Raw genomic sequence first — 20,490 nt, forward strand, 5'->3', positions numbered from 1 at the left:
CACACCATGTCACTAATGGAGCAGGATGTGGTGATCCCTTAAAGAGCCTGGGTTCATCTAACCTTTTGGTATGTTTTGTGTTGTTAAATCTTTTGTTTTCTGTTAGTGATTTGTAGACAGTTGCTTTTTAACTGTTCTTTGTTTCTAGGGCCAATGGAGTTATCAGTCTTATTTTGATTTTGATGGTCAATTGGGTTTTAAGATTGATTTCCCCGTAATATATTTTTCTCTTTTTTAAGATGCATCATAGAACAGGGATGTGCCAAATCAACTGAATAGAATGGATGATTGGAAGGCAAAATAACTGGTGCTAGAGGAGGAGAGGGTTGTAAATAAACTGGAGTCAACACTGTACAGAGAGACAAATAAACTCATAGGCCAAATTAAGTGGCTTTACTATAATAGTGAGAAAGTATATCAATTTTTATGGATTTGAGAAGAGAAGACAAATTCACAGGATGCAATGATAAATAGTAAATTAAATTGAAGTAGCAAGCAGTCGCATAATGCAAATTAAAGCAAAATTCACTACAGTTATAACCCAATGTTCCGTCTGTTTTAGCACAAAAACACCCTTGGCAGGCAACCTTCTACTTTCTCCACAGTAGTAATACTTTTACATTTTGTAACCTCAAATTAAAGGTCATCTCTCTAGTAAGGTCAGTTTTCTATGGTCCCAAGGGTGACCTTTACATATACAGGTTTGGCTGTATATGGGAGAAGGGATGATAAAACAAAACACAATAAGTTTTTCCCCAAGATTTATTTGATATCACATATTTATCACTGATATGTTCCGTAAACTGTGACTACTGTAATACCTTTTGAACACATTATTTACATATGGCCACAGTTTAATACACAATGCTGTTTTTTCTACTAAATATAACTAATTTATGTATTTTATTTGTAGCACTTTTATCCTTATCCTTCAATCTCAAATTATTAAATGAATATGAAGACAATATTTGTGAAAATAATGAAGATCTAACTAACATTACAACCTATACATTTAATAATGTATTGAGAAACAATGGATTTATATTTCACACAATAATGCAGGATAAAATTCCATTTAAAATATCACTAACCAATCTACATCAAAGAAAGGAGTGTTTTTGTGTTTCTGAGTTGCTATCCTTATCTAAAATCTCCCTTTAACATTAAAGATATTTTTTTGTTCAATTTCTAATCATAATCAGCTAATAGTGTTTTCAACCAACGATAAATTTATTCCATTTCCCCTTTTTCCCTCTTGTAGTTATGATGGCCAATTTCATGACAATCTATAAAATAAATACAAATCATCAACTTTTGAAAAATAACTTGCTACTATTTATCATTAATTCATTTAAATCAAAAGAAATGTAGGGTATACAGTAAATGGGACAGCAACCCAACAGCACAAAAAAAAAACCACATAGATTTATATTCTTCAACTGAGCATCTCTAACAGAAGACAGTTATCTATAAATAAATCTGTGTTATGAATACTAGTATTATCACAATATTCAGGCAATTTCACACAAATGCACTATCAAGCCTATGTTTAGAACACATGGAAGAATTAAGTTAAAGCTAACAATACCAAAAACAATACCTAGAAATAGGGATGGGTAAAAAGACTACAATGTGAGATTATGTCTTTTTTGAAAGCTAACAGTTGGTCATTAAAAACTATAAAATATTGTCGGACAATGAGTCATCTGCATACATTTAAAAAAAAGTATTGCTTATCTTTTTCCATAGTTTTTATTATTACCTTGTTTGGATGGCAATATTTCTTATACTTATATAAACATATATAATCTTTAATAACGAACAGCAGAAAAAAATAATTCTTCAATATACAATAAAAATAAAGATTAGATATATTAAAGATCATTAAGTACATAGTTTAATGGGTTTTTGTACAGACAAGCTGTTGAAATACCTTTAGATCAATATTTATTTTACATGAGCATAGTATAATAAATAACTAAATAATTTAAATGAATTAAATTTTAATTGATTATATATAGGGTTTACAGATACAACTGATATAATTGCAATAGTTGAACATAATCATTTTTTTAATATTAACCTATAATTCAAATAAAGTTAAAACTATAAATAAATTTATGCAATTCATGATAAAAACAGATTTTCTTTCAAATAACTTTCTTACACTTAATTCAATATTGTCATAGTTTCACCACATAAGAAAAAATAACGATTATTCATGACCGAAATATCATTTCATACAAACAAATTCATTATCATTTCACACCATTTACATACATATATATATACAAAGTTTTTAAATAAAAGGGCAAAAAATATGAAATGTCAATTATTAACATACATAATACATAATTCATGATTTCTTAGTTTGGGAAAACAATCTTTTTTGAACTAACCAACAAAAAATACTTTCTATGAAAATAAAGTGTCAGAATTACTGATAATAACAACAACTAAGAGTAAATATAGAAACAACATGAAAAGGTTGAGAAAACTATCACAGTGCTTTTCCTAGGAATGTTAACCAATATATATAAATAAACTATTTTTAAAATTTTTGATCTCAAATTTTGAGCAAGCTTTTAAATTTTAATTTTTAACATCAACTTATAAAACATGCAATACAGACCTTTAACTAACAACATTAAATAAGTTAAAAGCAAACATGAATGAGGTATGAGTGATATTGTCATATTTTGTTTTTTTTTAAATCTTACAATACATGTACATGCATGTTGAAATCTATATAGATCTACAATTACAAAGCATTTGATATTTATATGTATTCAATTTGGGTCAATTTATATACTTTTTATTAAGGAGAAAGCAACACATGAGCCTTAGATAGTATCATCATTAATTAAAACTGAAAATCAGTAAGTAAGTACTAAATCTACTTATACAGAATTTTATATTTGGAATGTATATCATAATTCAAAGATTTTCTTTTTTTGTCTCAAAATGTGAAAACAAAACAAAACTTAAAAGCTGCCCAATATATCACAATTTAAAATAAAAAACAACTTTTGCATCATTATAGTTTTTGTAGCAAGAGGTATCAACAAATCTATGTACAAATGTACACATGTTTCATTTTCAACAATTCTGGTTAACATACAGTTTTAACTTTTTTTTACAAAACAAAAACAATAGATATCTACAATGAGAGATAATAAATAATTATGCAGGTCATAAATTTTTAAAAGATGACTATTTGACTAGTTATATGTTCATATTAAGCCAAATACAGATGCAAACATCATTATATGAAGGAAAATGAAGTAGACCCATATCATTTTCCGTATACCAGGTCGTTGTCTCATCAGACGGGTCAGCTGTCGGCCAGATACACAGTAGTATTCTCTAAAAATCAAAGGGAGACAATTAGCTTACAGTCTTTGTCAACATTCAAAAGACATAAATTTATTAACCAAACAATTCTTAATGTGTTACTAGTTTCTAACATTTGTTGTTTACAAAGACAAGATTAATTACAATATTTGTACAGAAAGAAAGAGAATTTTAAAGATAATATTAATGTATATTGTAAGTAGTTCCTATCAAATTAACTTGAGAAGAAAGCTTAAGGTGGTACCTAACACTACAGGGAGATAACTCTGTAAAGTGAGCTTAACGTTTAATTACGTTGTGTTGTAAAAGGAATGTTAAGCTTCTCAATGATCAAAATTGGTGTTTGTCAAACTGCTATATAACCAGTGTAATTTTTCTGACAAAACGGTTGGTTCAAAAATTTTTAAAGTTTTATATTTTTGTTAAAGTGACTGTCAAAGTAAATACTTTGACAAAATTTTATGAAAATTAAACGAGCCAAATTAAATTTAGTGAAAGTGTTGGGTACCACCTTAACACAGAAAATTGCTTATTAATTCAAAGTTGCAAGACCATGACCTAGGGGGATGGGTATAGAAATAGTAGTCAATCTGACATATACTGATATTAATGCATTTTTACATCAAATATCAATGATCTATCACAAGAAATTCTTAATCAAACCAGAGACATGTATACTAATGTATTTATATGTCTCTGATCAAACTAACTGAAGCAATAAAACTTAACAATTGACATCAATGAAGACTTTTCGCTTTCGCTTTTTAAAACTTTCATCCCAGGCAAGACATAACTAGAGGCTCTAAAGAGCCTGTGTCGCTCACCTTGGTATATGTGAATATTAAACAAAGGAAGCAGATGGATTCATGACAAAATTGTGTTTAGGTGATGGTGATGTGTTTGTACATCTTACTTTACTGAACATTCTTGCTCCTTACAATTATCTCTATCTATAATGATCTTGGCCCAGTAGTTTCAGTGGAAAATGTTAGTAAAAATTTACAAATTTTATGAAAATTGTTAAAAATTGACTATAAAGGACAATAACTCCTTAGGGGGTCAACTGACCATTTTTGTCATGTTTGACTTATCTTTAGGTCTTACTTTGCTGTACATTATTGCTGTTTACAGTTTATCTCTATCTATAATAATATTCAAGATAATAACAAAAAACGTCAAAATTTTCTTAAAATTACCAATTATGGGGCAGCAACCCAACAACCGGTTGTCAGATCCATCTGAAAATTTCAGGGCAGATAGATCTTGACATGATAAACAATTTCACTCCGTCAGATTTGCTCTAAATGCTTTGATTTTTGAGTTATAAGCCAAAAACTGCATTTTACCCCTATGTCCTATATTTAGCCGTGGCAGCCATCTTGGTTGGATGGCCGGGTCACCGGACACATTTTTTAAACTACATACCCCAAAGATGATTGTGGCCAAGTTTGGATTAATTTAGCCCAGTAGTTTCAGAGGAGAAGATTTTTGTAAAAGATCACTAAGATTTACGAAAAATGGTTAAAAATTGACTATAAAGGGCAATAACTCCTTAAGGGGTCAACTGACCATTTCGGTCATGTTGACTTATTTGTAAATCTTACTTTGCTGAACATTATTGCTGTTTACAGTTTATCTCTATCTATAATAATATTCAAGATAATAACCAAAAACAGCAAAATTTCCATAAAATTACCAATTCAGGGGCAGCAACCCATCAACGGGTTGTCCGATTCATCTGAAAATTTCTGGGCAGATAGATCTTGACCTGATAAACAATTTTACCCGATGTCAGATTTGCTCTAAATGCTTTGATTTTTGAGTTATAAGCCAAAAACTGCATTTTACCCCTATGTCCTATATTTAGCCGTGGCAGCCATCTTGGTTGGATGGCCGGGTCACCGGACACATTTTTTAAACTACATACCCCAAAGATGATTGTGGCCAAGTTTGGATTAATTTAGCCCAGTAGTTTCAGAGGAGAAGATTTTTGTAAAAGATTACTAAGATTTACGAAAAATGGTTAAAAATTGACTATAAAGGGCAATAACTCCTTAAGGGGTCAACTGACCATTTTGGTCATGTTGACTTATTTGTAAATCGTACTTTGCTGAACATTATTGCTGTTTACAGTTTATCTTTATCTATAATAATATTCAAGATAATAACCAAAAACAGCAAAATTTCCATAAAATTACCAATTCAGGGGCAGCAACCCATCAACGGGTTGTCCGATTCATCTGAAAATTTCTGGGCAGATAGATGTTGACCTGATAAACAATTTTACCCCATGTCAGATTTGCTCTAAATGCTTTGGTTTTTGAGTTATAAGCCAAAAACTGCATTTTACCCCTATGTTCTATTTTTAGCCATGGCGGCCATCTTGGTTGGTTGGCGGGGTCACCGGACACATTTTTTAAACTAGATACCCCAATGATGATTGTGGCCAAGTTTGATTAAATTTGGCTTAGTAGTTTCAGAGGAGAAGATTTTTGTAAAAGTTAACGACGACGGACGACGACGGACGCAGGACGCCGGACGCCGGACGCAAAGTGATGGGAAAAGCTCACTTGGCCCTTCGGGCCAGGTGAGCTAAAAAGGTACAGTCTTACATCTTCCATGTCCCATGTGTATGTATGTGCTTAAAGGATTTTCGTGCATTTTATTATAAAATTAAATTGAAAGATTTTTTCATATGGTTTTAAGAATAAACAACAAAAATACTATACATACTTCTGTATTCTCAGCCATCTTGTCATTCTGCAGAAATAGGTTGTATCATTTCTCACTGAAAATAAATCAAACAGGGGAGATAAATCTCAAATGCTTTCTAATATATTGAGAGTAATGTATTATCAAATAAACTAGAAAAACAGAGACAACAAATGGAAGTTTTTAATGACCTTGACTGGCTATACCGCCTTTGCATGGTCGATATCAACAGAGCTCACATAAATACTCTATTTATATAGAGCCTGAGAGTTAATTATCCGTTAATTTTATTTATAACACTTCACGTTAAAATGTCATATTTTAATTGGCTAATAAGAGGGTGTTAATTGACTCTATCACATGGCTGAGCGGGTGACAATTTTTTTGAATGTTACCCTCTCGTCTAAACCAATCAGAAATCGATAATTTAAAGGACAATGAATTGAATTTATATCAAGTAATTAAATAAACAGCTGCGCCATGAGCGCATGATATGCCCAACGTCTTGTGTGGAAGTTTTATGCAATAATCATAAATAGTTTCTGAGAAAGTTTTAAGCAATAACCATTTATTGTTTTTGAGACACGGCGGGACATGTGACCCTCCCCCCCCCCTACTCCCCACCCTTTATTACAAATATCACTAAAATAAAATTTTGAATCAAACCAAAAAGTATACAGACCTTTAGATTGATATAACAAAGAAGTGTGTACAGTTTCAAGCAATAATCATAAATTGTTTTTGAGATATGGCGCGACATGTAAAAAAAAAAAACTCCCCTTTTTTACAAAATACTCAATAACTCAAAAATAAAATTTTGAATAATCACCAAAAAGTATACAGATCTCTAGATTAATATAACAAAGAAGTGTGTAAAGTTTTAAGCAATAATCATAAATCGTTTTTGAGATACGGCACGACATGTAAAACCCCCTCCCCCTTTTTTACAAAATACTCAATAACTCGAAAATGATATTTAGAATCATCACCAAGAAGTATACAGATATTTAGATTAATATAACAATGAAGTGTGTAAAGTTTTAAGCAATAATCATAAATCGTTTTTGAGATAAGGCGCGACATGTAAAAAACTCCTCCCCCTTTTTTACAAAATACTCAATAACTCAAAAATGAAATTTTGAATCATCACCAAAACGTATACAGATATTAAGATTAATATAACTAAGAAGTGTGTAAAGTTTTAAGCAATAATCAAGAATTGTTTTTGAGATACTGTGCGACATGTGAAAAAAAACCCACCCCTGTTTTAGTTACAAAGTGCCGTAACTCAAAAAGTTTTAATCTTATTTTCACCAAAAAGTATACAGATCATTTGACCATCATAAGAAACAACAATATTAAGTTTCATGAAATTTAGATAAGTCGTTCTCAAGTTACGGAGCGACATGTTTACGCCGGACAGACAGACGGACGGACACCGGACATTTGTATACCATAATACGTCCCGTCAAAATTTTGACGGGCGTATAAAAAATGATTAAGTTCTACATTTTGCCTTAGATTTTATTATTTGACTGTTAGAATAAAAAAAAAAAAAAAACACCTCTTGCTTAACTTTTGTTGTTCTTTCTTATACCCGTAACGTTGTTATGTTAGTGACGTCATAGAAAATACTTTTAAAATAAAAGTTATCTGTAATAGACAATAATGATAGGACATTCAGTATAATAAACAAGTAAAACTGCGAGCTACTGCTCACTGATGATACCCCCGCCGCAAGTGGATAATATTAATTGTGTAAAAACATGCAAGTGTTTGGTAAACAGGAAGTTGTTGAGTGATGAATCTGAAAACGCAGCACACGGTAAAGCTGACTTATATCAAGCCTGAAACCAAATTTCAGAAATCCTGGTAGTGTAGTTCCTGAGAAAAATGTGACGAAAAATATTCATGGGACAGACGGACTGACTGACAGAATGACGGACTGATGGACTGATGGACTGACGGAAGGACAGACAGAGGTAAAACAGTATACCCCCCTTTTTTTCAAAGCGGGGGTATAATTAAATAACACATAGCTGAGAGGGTGATAGATCAGATTGGTACCCCTCAAAAAGCATTGTCAACCTTGGCTTCGCCACGGTTGACAAGGTTTTCTCGGGGTAACAATCTCCTCTATCAACCCTCTCAGCTATGTGTTATTTATATAATGGTTATTATTATACCTTACATATAATAACAATTCTATTGGGTGAAACGTAATCACGTGACATGGAATAATTCAGTTAATTTTCATTCAATTGCAAGGAAGGACGAATAACCCTAAAAATTTACACCAGCGGTGAATAACCTTTTGAGTTTGTTTACTTGTACTTGAGTTACCTCCCATGAAAATGACGTCACAGACGTAAATAAACAAAATGGCAGCGTTCACGTTACACTAGAAGCCAATCGAGAGACGAGGAAATATGGCATTGGACATTAATAGAGCTGAGAGTGCCTTCAGCCGATGATATCTCTTATAAACGGTCCTTTTCAGGGCCATCAATATTTTACAAAAAGATTCTACTTTTGTTGTAAATTCGAGAAAAACGAACACAAATGTATTTTCAAACGTCAGTCTGTGTGTTATGTTAAAAATATAGACTAGTAAGTGTTCGAAATCCCTTTCCACTGTTAGTTCGGTATAATAAAACAATTGTGGCCCCTAAGAATCGATGAATATCCAAAACTGTCAACCCTCAAAAGTTATTTCACTTCGGGCTGCGCCCTCAATGAAATAACCTTCTCGTGTTGACAATTTTCGATATTCACCTCTTCAACGGGCCATAATTGTATATTATCTGGTTACGGATAACAAATAACTGTCAGACCCTATATAAAAAGAGTCAGGGTTTTTGCTGGAGGTCAACATTTTACACATCTTGTGAAAAATAGAAAATTGTGGGAATTTTTTTTTTTAATCATTTCTGAAAGTTTTTTTTACAAAAGAAGTATAGCAGTTTGACATCGTCCATCTTGGTTTTTTTTTTCAAGTCTCTCCAACTTTTTTGTTATCAGTCAGCCTTTTAACCTTAAACTTGTCACATGTTTTGATCCTGACAGACAATCAATAATCAGCTGTTTGGAAAAAAGATACAAGCATTTGAAAGCTATCTAGAAAAACTTGTTAATAAAAGGTGTTAATTGTATGGTTTAAAGAAATTGTGTGTACAAATGGCCTCACATGTCATTTAAATGAGCTTTTTTACAAGTAGTTGGCACTTCCTAATCACTACAGAATCACTGCTTTTAACAATTTAACTTTTGACAATAAAACAAAAAAGAAAGTTTTTTTTTTTATATCTTCAAAATTAAGAAAAATATTTAATTCTAATTCAAGCCCTTCATCTTAATAGAAACATGAATTTTTTCAACAAATAGATTGAAGACACTGATGTTTTCAATATAAATAAAATTATTGGCACTCCAATAACAATGAAAAAGAGAATGTCTTACAAGATACCATTTTTTGGTACTTTAGGGGTTCTAATTTTGTATACTTTGTCCTGATGACGCTGATCTAATCGGAGAATCATGTCAACATGAACAATAAAAGATGCAGTTTATTTAAGTGTTGTAGTCAATAAAGCAGTATTTGATTTATTTTACCTGACAACCATGCATACCATCTGGTACCCACTTAAGGGAACTCTACCAATAATAAACATATGAGGCATTGGTTCAGCAGATCTTGATTTAGAATTCATAAATGTAAATATTTTTTTTCTATGCTAAGATAGAGTTCATTTATCAAAATATTGATGAAGGAATAGAAATGTGTGATTTATGTACACTGGGAATCAATATTACAGATAGATGGAGCTCCAAATTAAAAGTTAGCTTGTTTGCAAAGAGTAAAATTAGTTCGAAAAAAAATTAATGAAAGTTGGGGAAAAATATGTTTGGCAAAAGAGATGTGAAAAAATTGACACAGATGAAACCCTGAACAGAATGCTAATATCAATTCATCATTCTACCTCTGGAGAAAGTTCATGAAAGACCAAAATGGGTCAGGCTATCAATCATCACCAGGCACCATTATTAATTTTATGTCTTAACCTTTTTCCATATATATTAAACAAAATATCACTGCAAGAGTCAGAACAAAATGACCATGTATGAAATATAGGTCAAAGTCATAAATAGAGGTCAAATACATTTGACATAACCAAGCTGTAATATGGAATTTAATACATGAATGAGGTCATAAGGGAATACTACACATCATTAAGTTAAATGTAATTAACAATAAAATAGAAAAATTCAGGTACTTTTAACATTCTCCTAAATTAAGATCTAGGCTAAATTCTATTCTTAAGACTTACAAAGCATTGGACTCTCTTCTCTAATTCTGTCATCATCATAGTCATCTTCACCCATATCTATCTTCAACTGTTGGTAAAAGTATACAGTCTAACTTTAATATCAATGATGAATACTTTTTAAACAAGAGTGCATATGCTGAAATGTCTCGCCTTCTTTACTACGGTAATCATTGATATTATGTTGATAGTCCTAAATATAAAGCTTTTCTAGAACTATCACAGTAACTTAACATGATCCAAGACAAATAGGTCAAGGTCATATGAACCGAACAAGTAAAACATGTACACTTTATAATCATTCAATAAACTAAATATAGTTGACCTATTGCTTACAGTTTCTAAGAAACAGACTTAACAAAGAAAACTTAACATTGACCAATGAACCATGAAAAGAGGTCAAGGTCAAATAAAGCCTGCAAGACCGACATGTACATCATAAAATATTTCCACACCAAATATAGTTAACCTATTGCATATAGTGTTAGAAATGAGGACCAAAACTCAAAAACTTAACTTTGACCACTGAACCATGAAAATGAGGCCTAGGTCAGATGACACCTGCCAGTTGGACATGTACACCTTACAATCCTTCCGTACACCAAATATAGTAGATCTATTGCATACAGTAGAGGAAAAATAGACCAAAACAAAAAAACATAACTATAACCACTGAACCATGAAAATGAAGTAAAGGTCAGATGGCACCTGCCAGTTGGACATGTACACCATACAATCCTTCCATACACCAAATACACTAGACTTATTGCTGATAGTATCTGAGATATGGACTTGACCACCAAAACTTAACCTTGTTCACTGATCCATGAAATGAGGTTGAGGTCAAGTGAACTGTCTGACGGGCATGAGGACCTTGCAAGGTACGCACATACCAAATATAGTTATCCTATTACTCATGATAAGAGAAATTAATATTTAAAAAATCTTAACTTTTTTTTCAAGAAGTCACTGAACCATGAAAAGGAGGTTAAGGACAATGAACAATGACAGCTGGAAACTTCATAACATGAGAAATCTTTATACAAAGTATGAAGCATCCAGCTCTTCCACCTTCTAAAATATAAAGCTTTTAAGAAGTTAGCTAACGCCGCCACTGCTGCCTCTGGATCGCTAACTATGTCGAGCTTTCAACAACAAAAGTCGCAGGCTCAACAAAAGTCGCAGGCTCAACAAAAGTTGCAGGCTAAAAAAAAACTTAATGTTGTTGGTACTGTAATTTGAACTTTAGCAATGTTTACTACCTATCTTTTTTAATGATTAACAAATAAGTTACAATTTATATTTTTAAAACTACATGATATGTTAACTCTTAAGAGAGATACAATGATTACATTGATAAATATCATACCTGCCAACTTTTGAAAATGGCCATGGGGGTTTTTGTGCGCGGCACCATTTTTGAGGGTAGAATTTTTCGTGGCATTTTTTTGTGTGATGATTTGGCTCCTAAAAGTGTCTGACATACTTCTTTTTTGGGGGGTGATAGTTGAAGATGCTATTATAACCTATCTTTTTTTAAATTGTTTGATTGTTGTATTCTTTTTGTTGAGATAAACACCAGTATGATGACTTTATGTTTGTCTGATACATTGTCAAGAAATAAAAAAAAAAAGTAATAATTTTAATAATTTAATAACAAAAAAACAACAATATATGAGTGTCTGGAATGGGGGGGTCTGTTGTTCTGTAAACATTTAATTTTCACCCCTTCTTTCTCTCATCTTCAAAAAATTCACCTCTTTTTTCTCTAATCTTCAAAAAATTTGACCATGCACGCATTTTTCCAATTTTCATTTTTTTTTGCCCGTTATTCCCTTATCATCATTTTTTAAGGGCATTATATTCTTTAATCATTTAACCCCATCCAAACCCTCATATATTATATACATCAATATCACAAGCAGTACTAGAATGTTTGGGGACATCATTAAGGCCACCGTGGTCAACTTTAAAGTCTCTGTTGCAAACTTCACAAAAGGCATGTGACAATCCTAACGTTGATTTAGACAACCAGCCCCTGTAATTGACATCATTCTCCCATTTCTCTAAGTATTTGCACGAAGCAACACGCTTTTTTTTCGTAGGCGGTGACAGAACTATTTTGCAAGTGATAACTCGCCAATCATGATTCCAATTTTTATAAATTTAACACCCAAGCTAAAAAAAAAAACAACTCAAAATTTCGATTCTTTGATTGTTTACTATGTGACTGGTGAATGCGTGATCACCAAATTTTGATTGGATGAAATTTGTCAGACACGATTTGTCTCCCTTGGGAAAACTTTCAAAAGTTCAAAATCGGGAACAAAAATATTATTCGTGTAAATTTTACTAAAATCGTGTTTTTTGGCTATTTTCACGATCACGATCGTGTAATTGGGACAGAGGGTCAAAATTGTGTAGTACACGCCTAAATCGTGAAAGTTGGCAGGTATGAAATATGACTAATAAACCATCAGATATAAACTTTGCTATAAATAATCTTTAAAGTAATGCTTAAGATTCCCCTTGAATGTAACTGACCTCATCTCCTGTCTCTATACACCTCAGTCTAGCCTGAACAGCTGACAGGGCTTCTTCGGTCTGTAATCGCTGTTCTCGCTCCATTTGTAATGTCTTTTCCAACCTCTCATTTGTTTCTGTTAATTGGGTTCTCACTCTGGCAAAGTCTGCCAATCTATAATAAAATGTTTCATTGATTTATTTAAATTGCAATATATTTTGTCAATTTATTTTCAACAGCAAAAACTGAAGTAAGTATGGTATCAGGGGAGGTAATATATTTATTTATGCAATAAAATGAAGCAAATCAAAGTTGTCTCCCCTTGAATAGAAATGAAAGGAATTAACCTTTGGCAACAAATAATTATATTTCTTTTCGTTTTGAGATTTCGTCCTATTTCTGCCGCGGAATACTGAGTAATTCGGTTTTCGGACCTTATATACTGTTTTACGCGCCCTTTTCATTTCATCGAGATTTCACACACCAAACTTGTTCGACAACTTTAGTTCAACATGAGTGACGAGGAAGACCCACGCGAAGTTACCACCCGAGATAGTGAACCGCCAAATCAAACAGACCCAGGTAATCATGTAGGATTTTCTCCTGAAGACGCCCTTTCTTTGTTTTCCCGTCAATTAGATACCGCTTTAGTTAGACACAAGAAAGAACTTTTCGCACAAATTGACTTAAAGATTGGCAATAGTCCCCTGGAAAAGAGTTCTCGTTTACCATCAATCGCTCCAAAGTTTAAATTCGAGGGCAATGGAAGGCAGCACGAGTTCAATACTGCTCGTATAAACGAACTTAGCAGAGCGACAGATTTTCTAGAGCGTGGTTCTGTCGGTGCAGCAGTTAAAGCCTTGGAGCAAGCAGAAGCAGCTTTAAAAGAAAGGAACAAGCTACTCCGTATTGCCGACAAATATGGTTGGGACGTAGTTGAAGAGTTTATGGACGACCCGTTAACCGAAAGTACAGAAGAGGCAACTAGGCTAAAGCAGGCAGAATACAGAGCGAAAATGAAGAGGAGGGACAAGTACACAAAAGCCGACCGACCCAACCCTTATTACAAGAACCCAGTCGACGAAAAGGCTACGTCTGATCTTTTTCGTCGCCCTAGCTCAACATATTCAGAAGACTCATCTAGGAGCAGGAGTACGGCTGGTGGAAAAGGCATCTACACATCCAACGAGTACTTTGGTGGAAAGAAAGGAGCAACCCGCTGTTTCTACTGCAACGAGGAAGGTCATTGGGCCTATCAATGTCCCAGGAAAGCAGGCAGATACCCCCCAGAGAAGCAGCAGCAGTGAAACAGTTAAGTACCAGTTTTACAATTTACATGAGCAAGATTATGAGTATGAAAATTCACTTAAAGAAAAAACCTCATTTTATGTTGGTAGTCTTAACGAAAACTTTTCATTTTGGAAAGATATCTTAAAAGCAAACAATTTTGTTCTCAACGTAATTTCTAGCGGTTATTTAATACCTTTCTATGAAAATCCTTCGTCAGTTATATTGAGCAATAATACTTCTGCTTTTAAACATTCAGTATTCGTGGAGCGTGCTATTGGTAAGCTTTTAGAAACGGGGGCAGCTATCGAATGCAAAGATCACATTCCTTTTGTTATCAATCCACTTACCGTATCAGTTAACGCCTCAGGTAAAGAAAGGTTGATCTTAGATTTAAGGCACGTCAATCAATTTATAGAAAAAAGGAAATTTAAGTTCGAGGGTGTAGCGGAGGCTTTACAATACACAATTAAAGACGGATACATGATTAAATTTGATTTAACTAGCGGGTATCATCACGTGAGCGTTCATAAAGACCATCAGACATATTTAGGATTTTCCTGGAAATTTCAGAACACAACTAAATACTTTAAATTTTCAGCTCTCCCATTTGGGTTATCTACAGCAGCACATGTGTTTTCAAAAGTTTTACGTCCTGTCGTCAAGCATTGGCGTTCGCAGGGTCTTAGAGTTATTTTATACCTTGATGATGGTTGGGGAGTAGAGTCTAATGCACTATCTTGTAAAGTTTTATCTAATATCTTGCAGTTAGATCTTAAATCCGCAGGTTTTTTCGTTAACCAAGAAAAAAGCGTTTGGAAGCCTACTCAAAAATTAACTTGGCTGGGTTTCGAATGGGATTTGCATAATTCAACTTTGGATCTTCCTATAGATAAAATTTTTCGTTTTAAAAAAGACCTAGAAAAACTTTCCTGTAATTCGCTGTCAGCAAGACAGTTAGCCAGAATTACAGGGAAAATTATTTCTTTCATGCCTAGTTTAGGTAATATTTGTAGGATCATGAGTAGAAATATGATGATGTTGGTTGCTACTTCTCGTTTTTGGGAAGAAAGAATAATTTTAACATTAAAAGCACAGCAGGAAATTAATTTTTGGTTGAATAATTGTCATACTTTACCTAGAAAAAATCTATTCCAACAAACCTATCTACCCGACAGAATAGTGTATACAGACGCTAGCAGTTATGCATGTGCTGGTTTTATAGTAGAGACAGTTCATCAAGTAGTTCATAAGATGTGGTCTAACATAGAAGCAGCTAAAAGTTCGACTTATAGAGAATTAAAGGCCGTCTTTATTACTTTATCTTCTTTGGTTCAACGTTTCAGCAATCGTTTAGTTAAAGTTTACACTGATAATCAGAACGTAGTAAGAATTATAAAGGCAGGCAGCATGAACTCTGAATTACAAGATATTGCAATTGACATTTTTAATTTTTGTTTAAAATTCAGCATTTCCCTAGAAGTAGAATGGATACCTAGAAATCAAAATCAAATTGCTGATATTTACAGTAAAATTTTTGACTTTGATGATTGGTTTGTATCCGATTTATATTTTAATTATTTTAATAAAGCATGGGGCCCATACACGTGCGACCTATTTGCAGACAGCAATAACCGAAAGTTGGAAAATTTTTATTCTCCTTATTGGTGCCCCGGGACCAGTGGAGTAGACGCTTTCGCACAAAATTGGTCAGAATTTAACTGTTGGATTGTACCACCTGTAAAATTAATTAGTAGATCAATTTCACACCTGTTTACCTGTAAAGGTCAAGGCACTTTAGCCATACCGAAATGGACATCTTCACCTTTTTGGCCTTTATTGTGGTCATTTAATGATCAAAGATTTAAATACTTCGTGAAAGATGTAATCGAGTACGCAAAACCCAAGAAGTTTTTTCAAAAAGGTTCCGATATTAATAGTATTTTCGTCGCTGAGAAATTATCATTTAACATTCTCGTCTTGAGGTTAGATTTCAGGAGCTGACGGCAATTATATACTAGTATTAATTTTCACGTGATGGGAGTTTATTTCAGTCATTGTAATAACCCGTGATGGGTATTGATATTCTTAACCTGTTATGGGTGTTTATAGCTGAATATATTATTCCTGTGATGGGATTTTGTTTACGTTCCCGTGATGGGATTTCGTTTATTTTCCCGTGATGGGACTATATCTACTGTGACGAGATTTGACAACTCCGTGACGGAGACCCTTACAAGATACGATAATTGGCGCAATACAATAGGTATTTTTTTTTTTTTAATTGCTTTCTTTTCCTTTCAGGTTCGGTTTAATTTTTCTCACTGGAAGGATCTGAATTCTTTTGAAAATCCCTGTTTACGCAACCTCGCTGATAAACTACCCCGTATTGTTATGTCCAGCAAAAGTAAAAACACTATAAAAGTTTATGATTACGCTTTTAAAAAATTTAACATTTGGTGCACAAACTATGACTTATGTGCGTTACCATCGTCAGTTGCTAACATTGCACTTTATTTATCATATTTAATTCAGCTGGAAGTATCTTCTTCAGTTTTACAAAATGCTTATTACGCAATTAAATGGGAGCATGAGCTTAACTTGTACAATTCAGTGTTTTCTGAAACATTTTTGCAGTTGATTTTAGAAGGAGGAACCAGAATTTTATCAAAGCCCGTTAATAAAAAAGAACCAATTACAGCTGAAATTTTACAAAAAGTTTTCAATAATTATGAAGATTTGAATAACATTAAGAATTTAAGAATATGTTGTTTGATGCTGTTGGGATATGCCGGTTTTATGCGTTTCAGTGAGATTGCAAATATTAAAGCATCAAATTTAACTTTTCAGAAATCTCATCTAGAAATTATTATAGAAAGTAGTAAAACCGATGTGTATAGACAGGGTAACACTATTTGTATCGCTAGAACCAACACGGACTTGTGTCCAGTGACAACGTTAGAGAGATATTTAAAATTAACAAACATTTCTGTGATTTCCAGCGAATATGTATTTAGAGCAATTACTTTCTTAAAAAGTAAAAATAGTTATGCGTTATGCAAAATTAACAAACCTATATCATACACTAGAGCAAGAGAGCTACTTTTAGATGCTTTGTGTCAAGCAGGTTTTGATAAAAGTAAATTTGGCCTTCATAGTTTGAGAAGTGGAGGCGTGACTCAGGCAGCTCATAATAGAATACCAGAAAGATTATTAAAAGCACACGGTCGATGGAAATCAGATCTTTCAAAAGACGGTTACATAAAAGAAAATTTATATAACAGGTTATCTGTTACCAATAATTTGAATTTGTAAATTGCTATTTTTGTATTTTATTTATACTCATCTACACATATTTCCTTTGTTTTGTCGAACTGTTTGGTGTGTACCTCCTGCCATATTAGTCTTTGTTGTTTCTTTATATTCTTTATATAGAATGAGAAATAATTTATGTTCGGACGAGCATAGCGAGGTAGAACATAATTATATTTCTTTTCGTTTTGAGATTTCGTCCTATTTCTGCCGCGGAATACTGAGTAATTCGGTTTTCGGACCTTATATACTGTTTTACGCGCCCTTTTCATTTCATCGAGATTTCACACACCAAACTTGTTCGACAACTTTATTACATTTAGATTGTAATATTATGCTTTGTATAAATCCTAATTCTTTGTATTTTGTTTTTGTAGATATTAGTATGAGCACAGTTCAGATGATTATATAGATAATATAATGACGCATGATGTATGGACTTTAATATTCGATTGCACGGTATACATGTATTTTGAAAAAATGTTATATTAAAACTGTTTGGTGTGTACCTCCTGCCATATTAGTCTTTGTTGTTTCTTTATATTCTTTATATAGAATGAGAAATAATTTATGTTCGGACGAGCATAGCGAGGTAGAACATAATACTTTTTTTTTTAACTACACAGAGGTCCATAGAGGATAAAATTTCTAAGCATATTCAAGACAAGGTGGTACCTAACACTACAGGGAGATAACTCTGTAAAGTCAGCTAAACGTTTTAATTACATTGTGTTGTAAAGGGAATATTAAGCTTCTCAATGATAAAAATTGGTGTTTGTCAAACTGCTATATAACCAGTGTAATTTTTCTGACAAAACGGTTGGTTCAAAAATTTTGAAAATTTTATATTTTTGTTAAAGGGTCAAAGTAAATACATTGTCAAAATTTTATGAAAATTAAACGAGCCAAATTAATTTTAGTGAAAGTGTTGGGTACCACCTTAAAGCATATAAATACAAAACATGGCTTAACCTTGAGTTGGTATGCTTTGTAGAACTAACTCAAACTACTGCAACTACAACAGCATACTTATATCTCATCTACATTGTTTCTTAACAGGCACAAAAAAATAAGCATATGAACAAACCTGGCCTCAAACTCTTTGTTTTCCATTCTCATGTCTTCTGATGTCTGTCTATGTGGTTTGTCACTGGATGAGCTTTGACTATCTGGCAACTTTTCAACTTTGACCTCTGGCAATTCTATAGCATTAGCCTTTTGAATTTTCTCAGATGTAGCTTTTCTTTCAAAGGAAATTAACTGAAAGATAAAAGGAAATATTTTACTTCTACATAAATAATACTGATTATTTGGAACAAAATGTCAATTTAAAAAAAATATAAAATAAAGCAATATAAATTAAAGCAAAAAGTTTCACTAACAGTCCTACAAAGTATACCTAAACTCAAATACATGCAGAGTAGACTTAACAGAAATTCAATGAAATCGCTTTGTCAAATGGATATTATTTTATTGCAGATCTGAAAATCTCTTGGATAGTAACTCAATGTTCGATCATTTCAAATCAAATATCAAATAATTCCACAATACTGAAGCAATTTGCCACCTACAAAGTAATTGTATTAAAACACCCACTTTAAGATTGGTGGTAAAATATATGATTGATTATTGATTGATTATTGGTTTCCTCTAATGGTAGTTATTTGAAGCATGAAATGAAATTAAGAGCACAAGATACTATTCAATTTATGTACACAGATTTTGAACTGTTTTACATTGATGAGTATGAACACGCATCTCACTTGCATATTATATAAACATATCTTTTGCTTATCATCTCAGAAACATCAGTTGATTCTTGGATACTAAGATATCTATATCATTAACGGGAAGAAGGGAAGTTTAATAGCAAAATTTAAGATAGAAGAGAGGATTTTTCTGTAAATTATCCATTTTGAGATGCTGATGTTCCCCTGTAACCATCTAATTGTGACTATATATCTTGTGTATGTTAAAAGGTATTTGATTTTAACCAATAAACTATTAATGAACCAACCTTAGCCTGGAGTTCATTGTGTGCCTGATACAATAACCTGTATTGTTGTTGTAGAGAACTCAGCTCTTGTTCTCTCCCTCTCAGAGCCTGTGAAAAGTTACCAAGTTGTTTGTTCAGATGACTTCTGTCCTCTGCTAACTGGCTCACCTATAAAAATTGATAGGCATGTAGTTTAATCTGACATTAAGATAGTATGCAAGAAGTTTACTTCATATTATATATTAATATGTAGCATATACTGATCCATTTCTTTACATAAATATTACTTTTTTGTAACATGTTCAAGTTGTTTTGAAGGTATGCAAGATTAAATTTGAGGTGATGAAGACTTTTTTGCATTTTTACAGCATAATGCATTGTGGCTGTAGGTAAAGGTAATATCTTTGGTTTGCTTGCTTGCTAGGTAAACTGTGAAGTCAGTAATATGTTAGGTAAACTACCCTCCTTTCAGAGCAGACTAGACTGAAAGATAACTAATCTATCTGTCTGTAGGATTAGACTACTCAGAAAGGAGAGTAGTAAACATAACCTAATAATGATTTCACAGTTCAGCTTACAAGCAAGCTGACAAGCAAGCTAACCAAAGATTTTCCCTTTACCTACACACTCAATGCAATCTGCTGTATTTCTTTTTTGATAAAATAATTCCTGTAAGTAAAAAATCATTTAACATGTTTAACAATGTTTAAGACGCACAATGAAAAAATGATTGCCATGTTTTCGTAAAATTCGACCACAATTTTTTCCAATTTAATTAATATTGCATCATTATATGTGAATATCTCAAATTTTATTCAGAACAAATTTTCAATAAACAATTTTTCAATTGTAATCAAATGCAATCTGCAAGAAATGTTTTATGAATCTGAGTGTAACATGTTTCTACTTACCGGTAGTATGGATTAAAACAAACAAATTCTTAAAAGCTTTATGAAATATATATGTATAATTTCTTTGAA

General features: G+C 32.5%; 2 protein-coding genes across 4 annotated transcripts in view; one reads left to right on the top strand and one right to left on the bottom strand.

The window, feature by feature from the left end:
* Positions 1 to 744: 744 nt before the first annotated feature.
* The window catches only part of LOC139490863 (extracellular matrix-binding protein ebh-like), a 70,838-nt gene continuing 51,092 nt past the window's right edge, over positions 745 to 20,490 (bottom strand). For all 3 annotated transcript variants that reach the window (XM_071277943.1, XM_071277944.1, XM_071277942.1), the window contains 6 exons: positions 19,532 to 19,678; positions 18,602 to 18,774; positions 12,936 to 13,089; positions 10,395 to 10,461; positions 6,088 to 6,142; positions 745 to 3,366 (listed from right to left, as the gene is read on the bottom strand). In XM_071277943.1, coding sequence (XP_071134044.1) covers positions 3,234 to 3,366; positions 6,088 to 6,142; positions 10,395 to 10,461; positions 12,936 to 13,089; positions 18,602 to 18,774; positions 19,532 to 19,678 — 729 coding nt within the window. In that variant the 3' untranslated portion in view covers positions 745 to 3,233. The remainder of the gene's footprint in view (positions 3,367 to 6,087; positions 6,143 to 10,394; positions 10,462 to 12,935; positions 13,090 to 18,601; positions 18,775 to 19,531; positions 19,679 to 20,490) is intronic.
* Positions 13,277 to 18,032, top strand: LOC139490864 (uncharacterized). The gene is made up of 2 exons (XM_071277945.1): positions 13,277 to 14,226; positions 17,892 to 18,032. The coding sequence occupies exon 1, from the start codon at positions 13,428 to 13,430 to the stop codon at positions 14,220 to 14,222; it is 795 nt and encodes a 264-aa protein (XP_071134046.1). The 5' UTR covers positions 13,277 to 13,427; the 3' UTR covers positions 14,223 to 14,226; positions 17,892 to 18,032.

The sequence above is a fragment of the Mytilus edulis genome, chromosome 10 (assembly GCF_963676685.1).
Source record: "Mytilus edulis chromosome 10, xbMytEdul2.2, whole genome shotgun sequence".
NCBI lineage: Eukaryota > Metazoa > Mollusca > Bivalvia > Mytilida > Mytilidae > Mytilus > Mytilus edulis.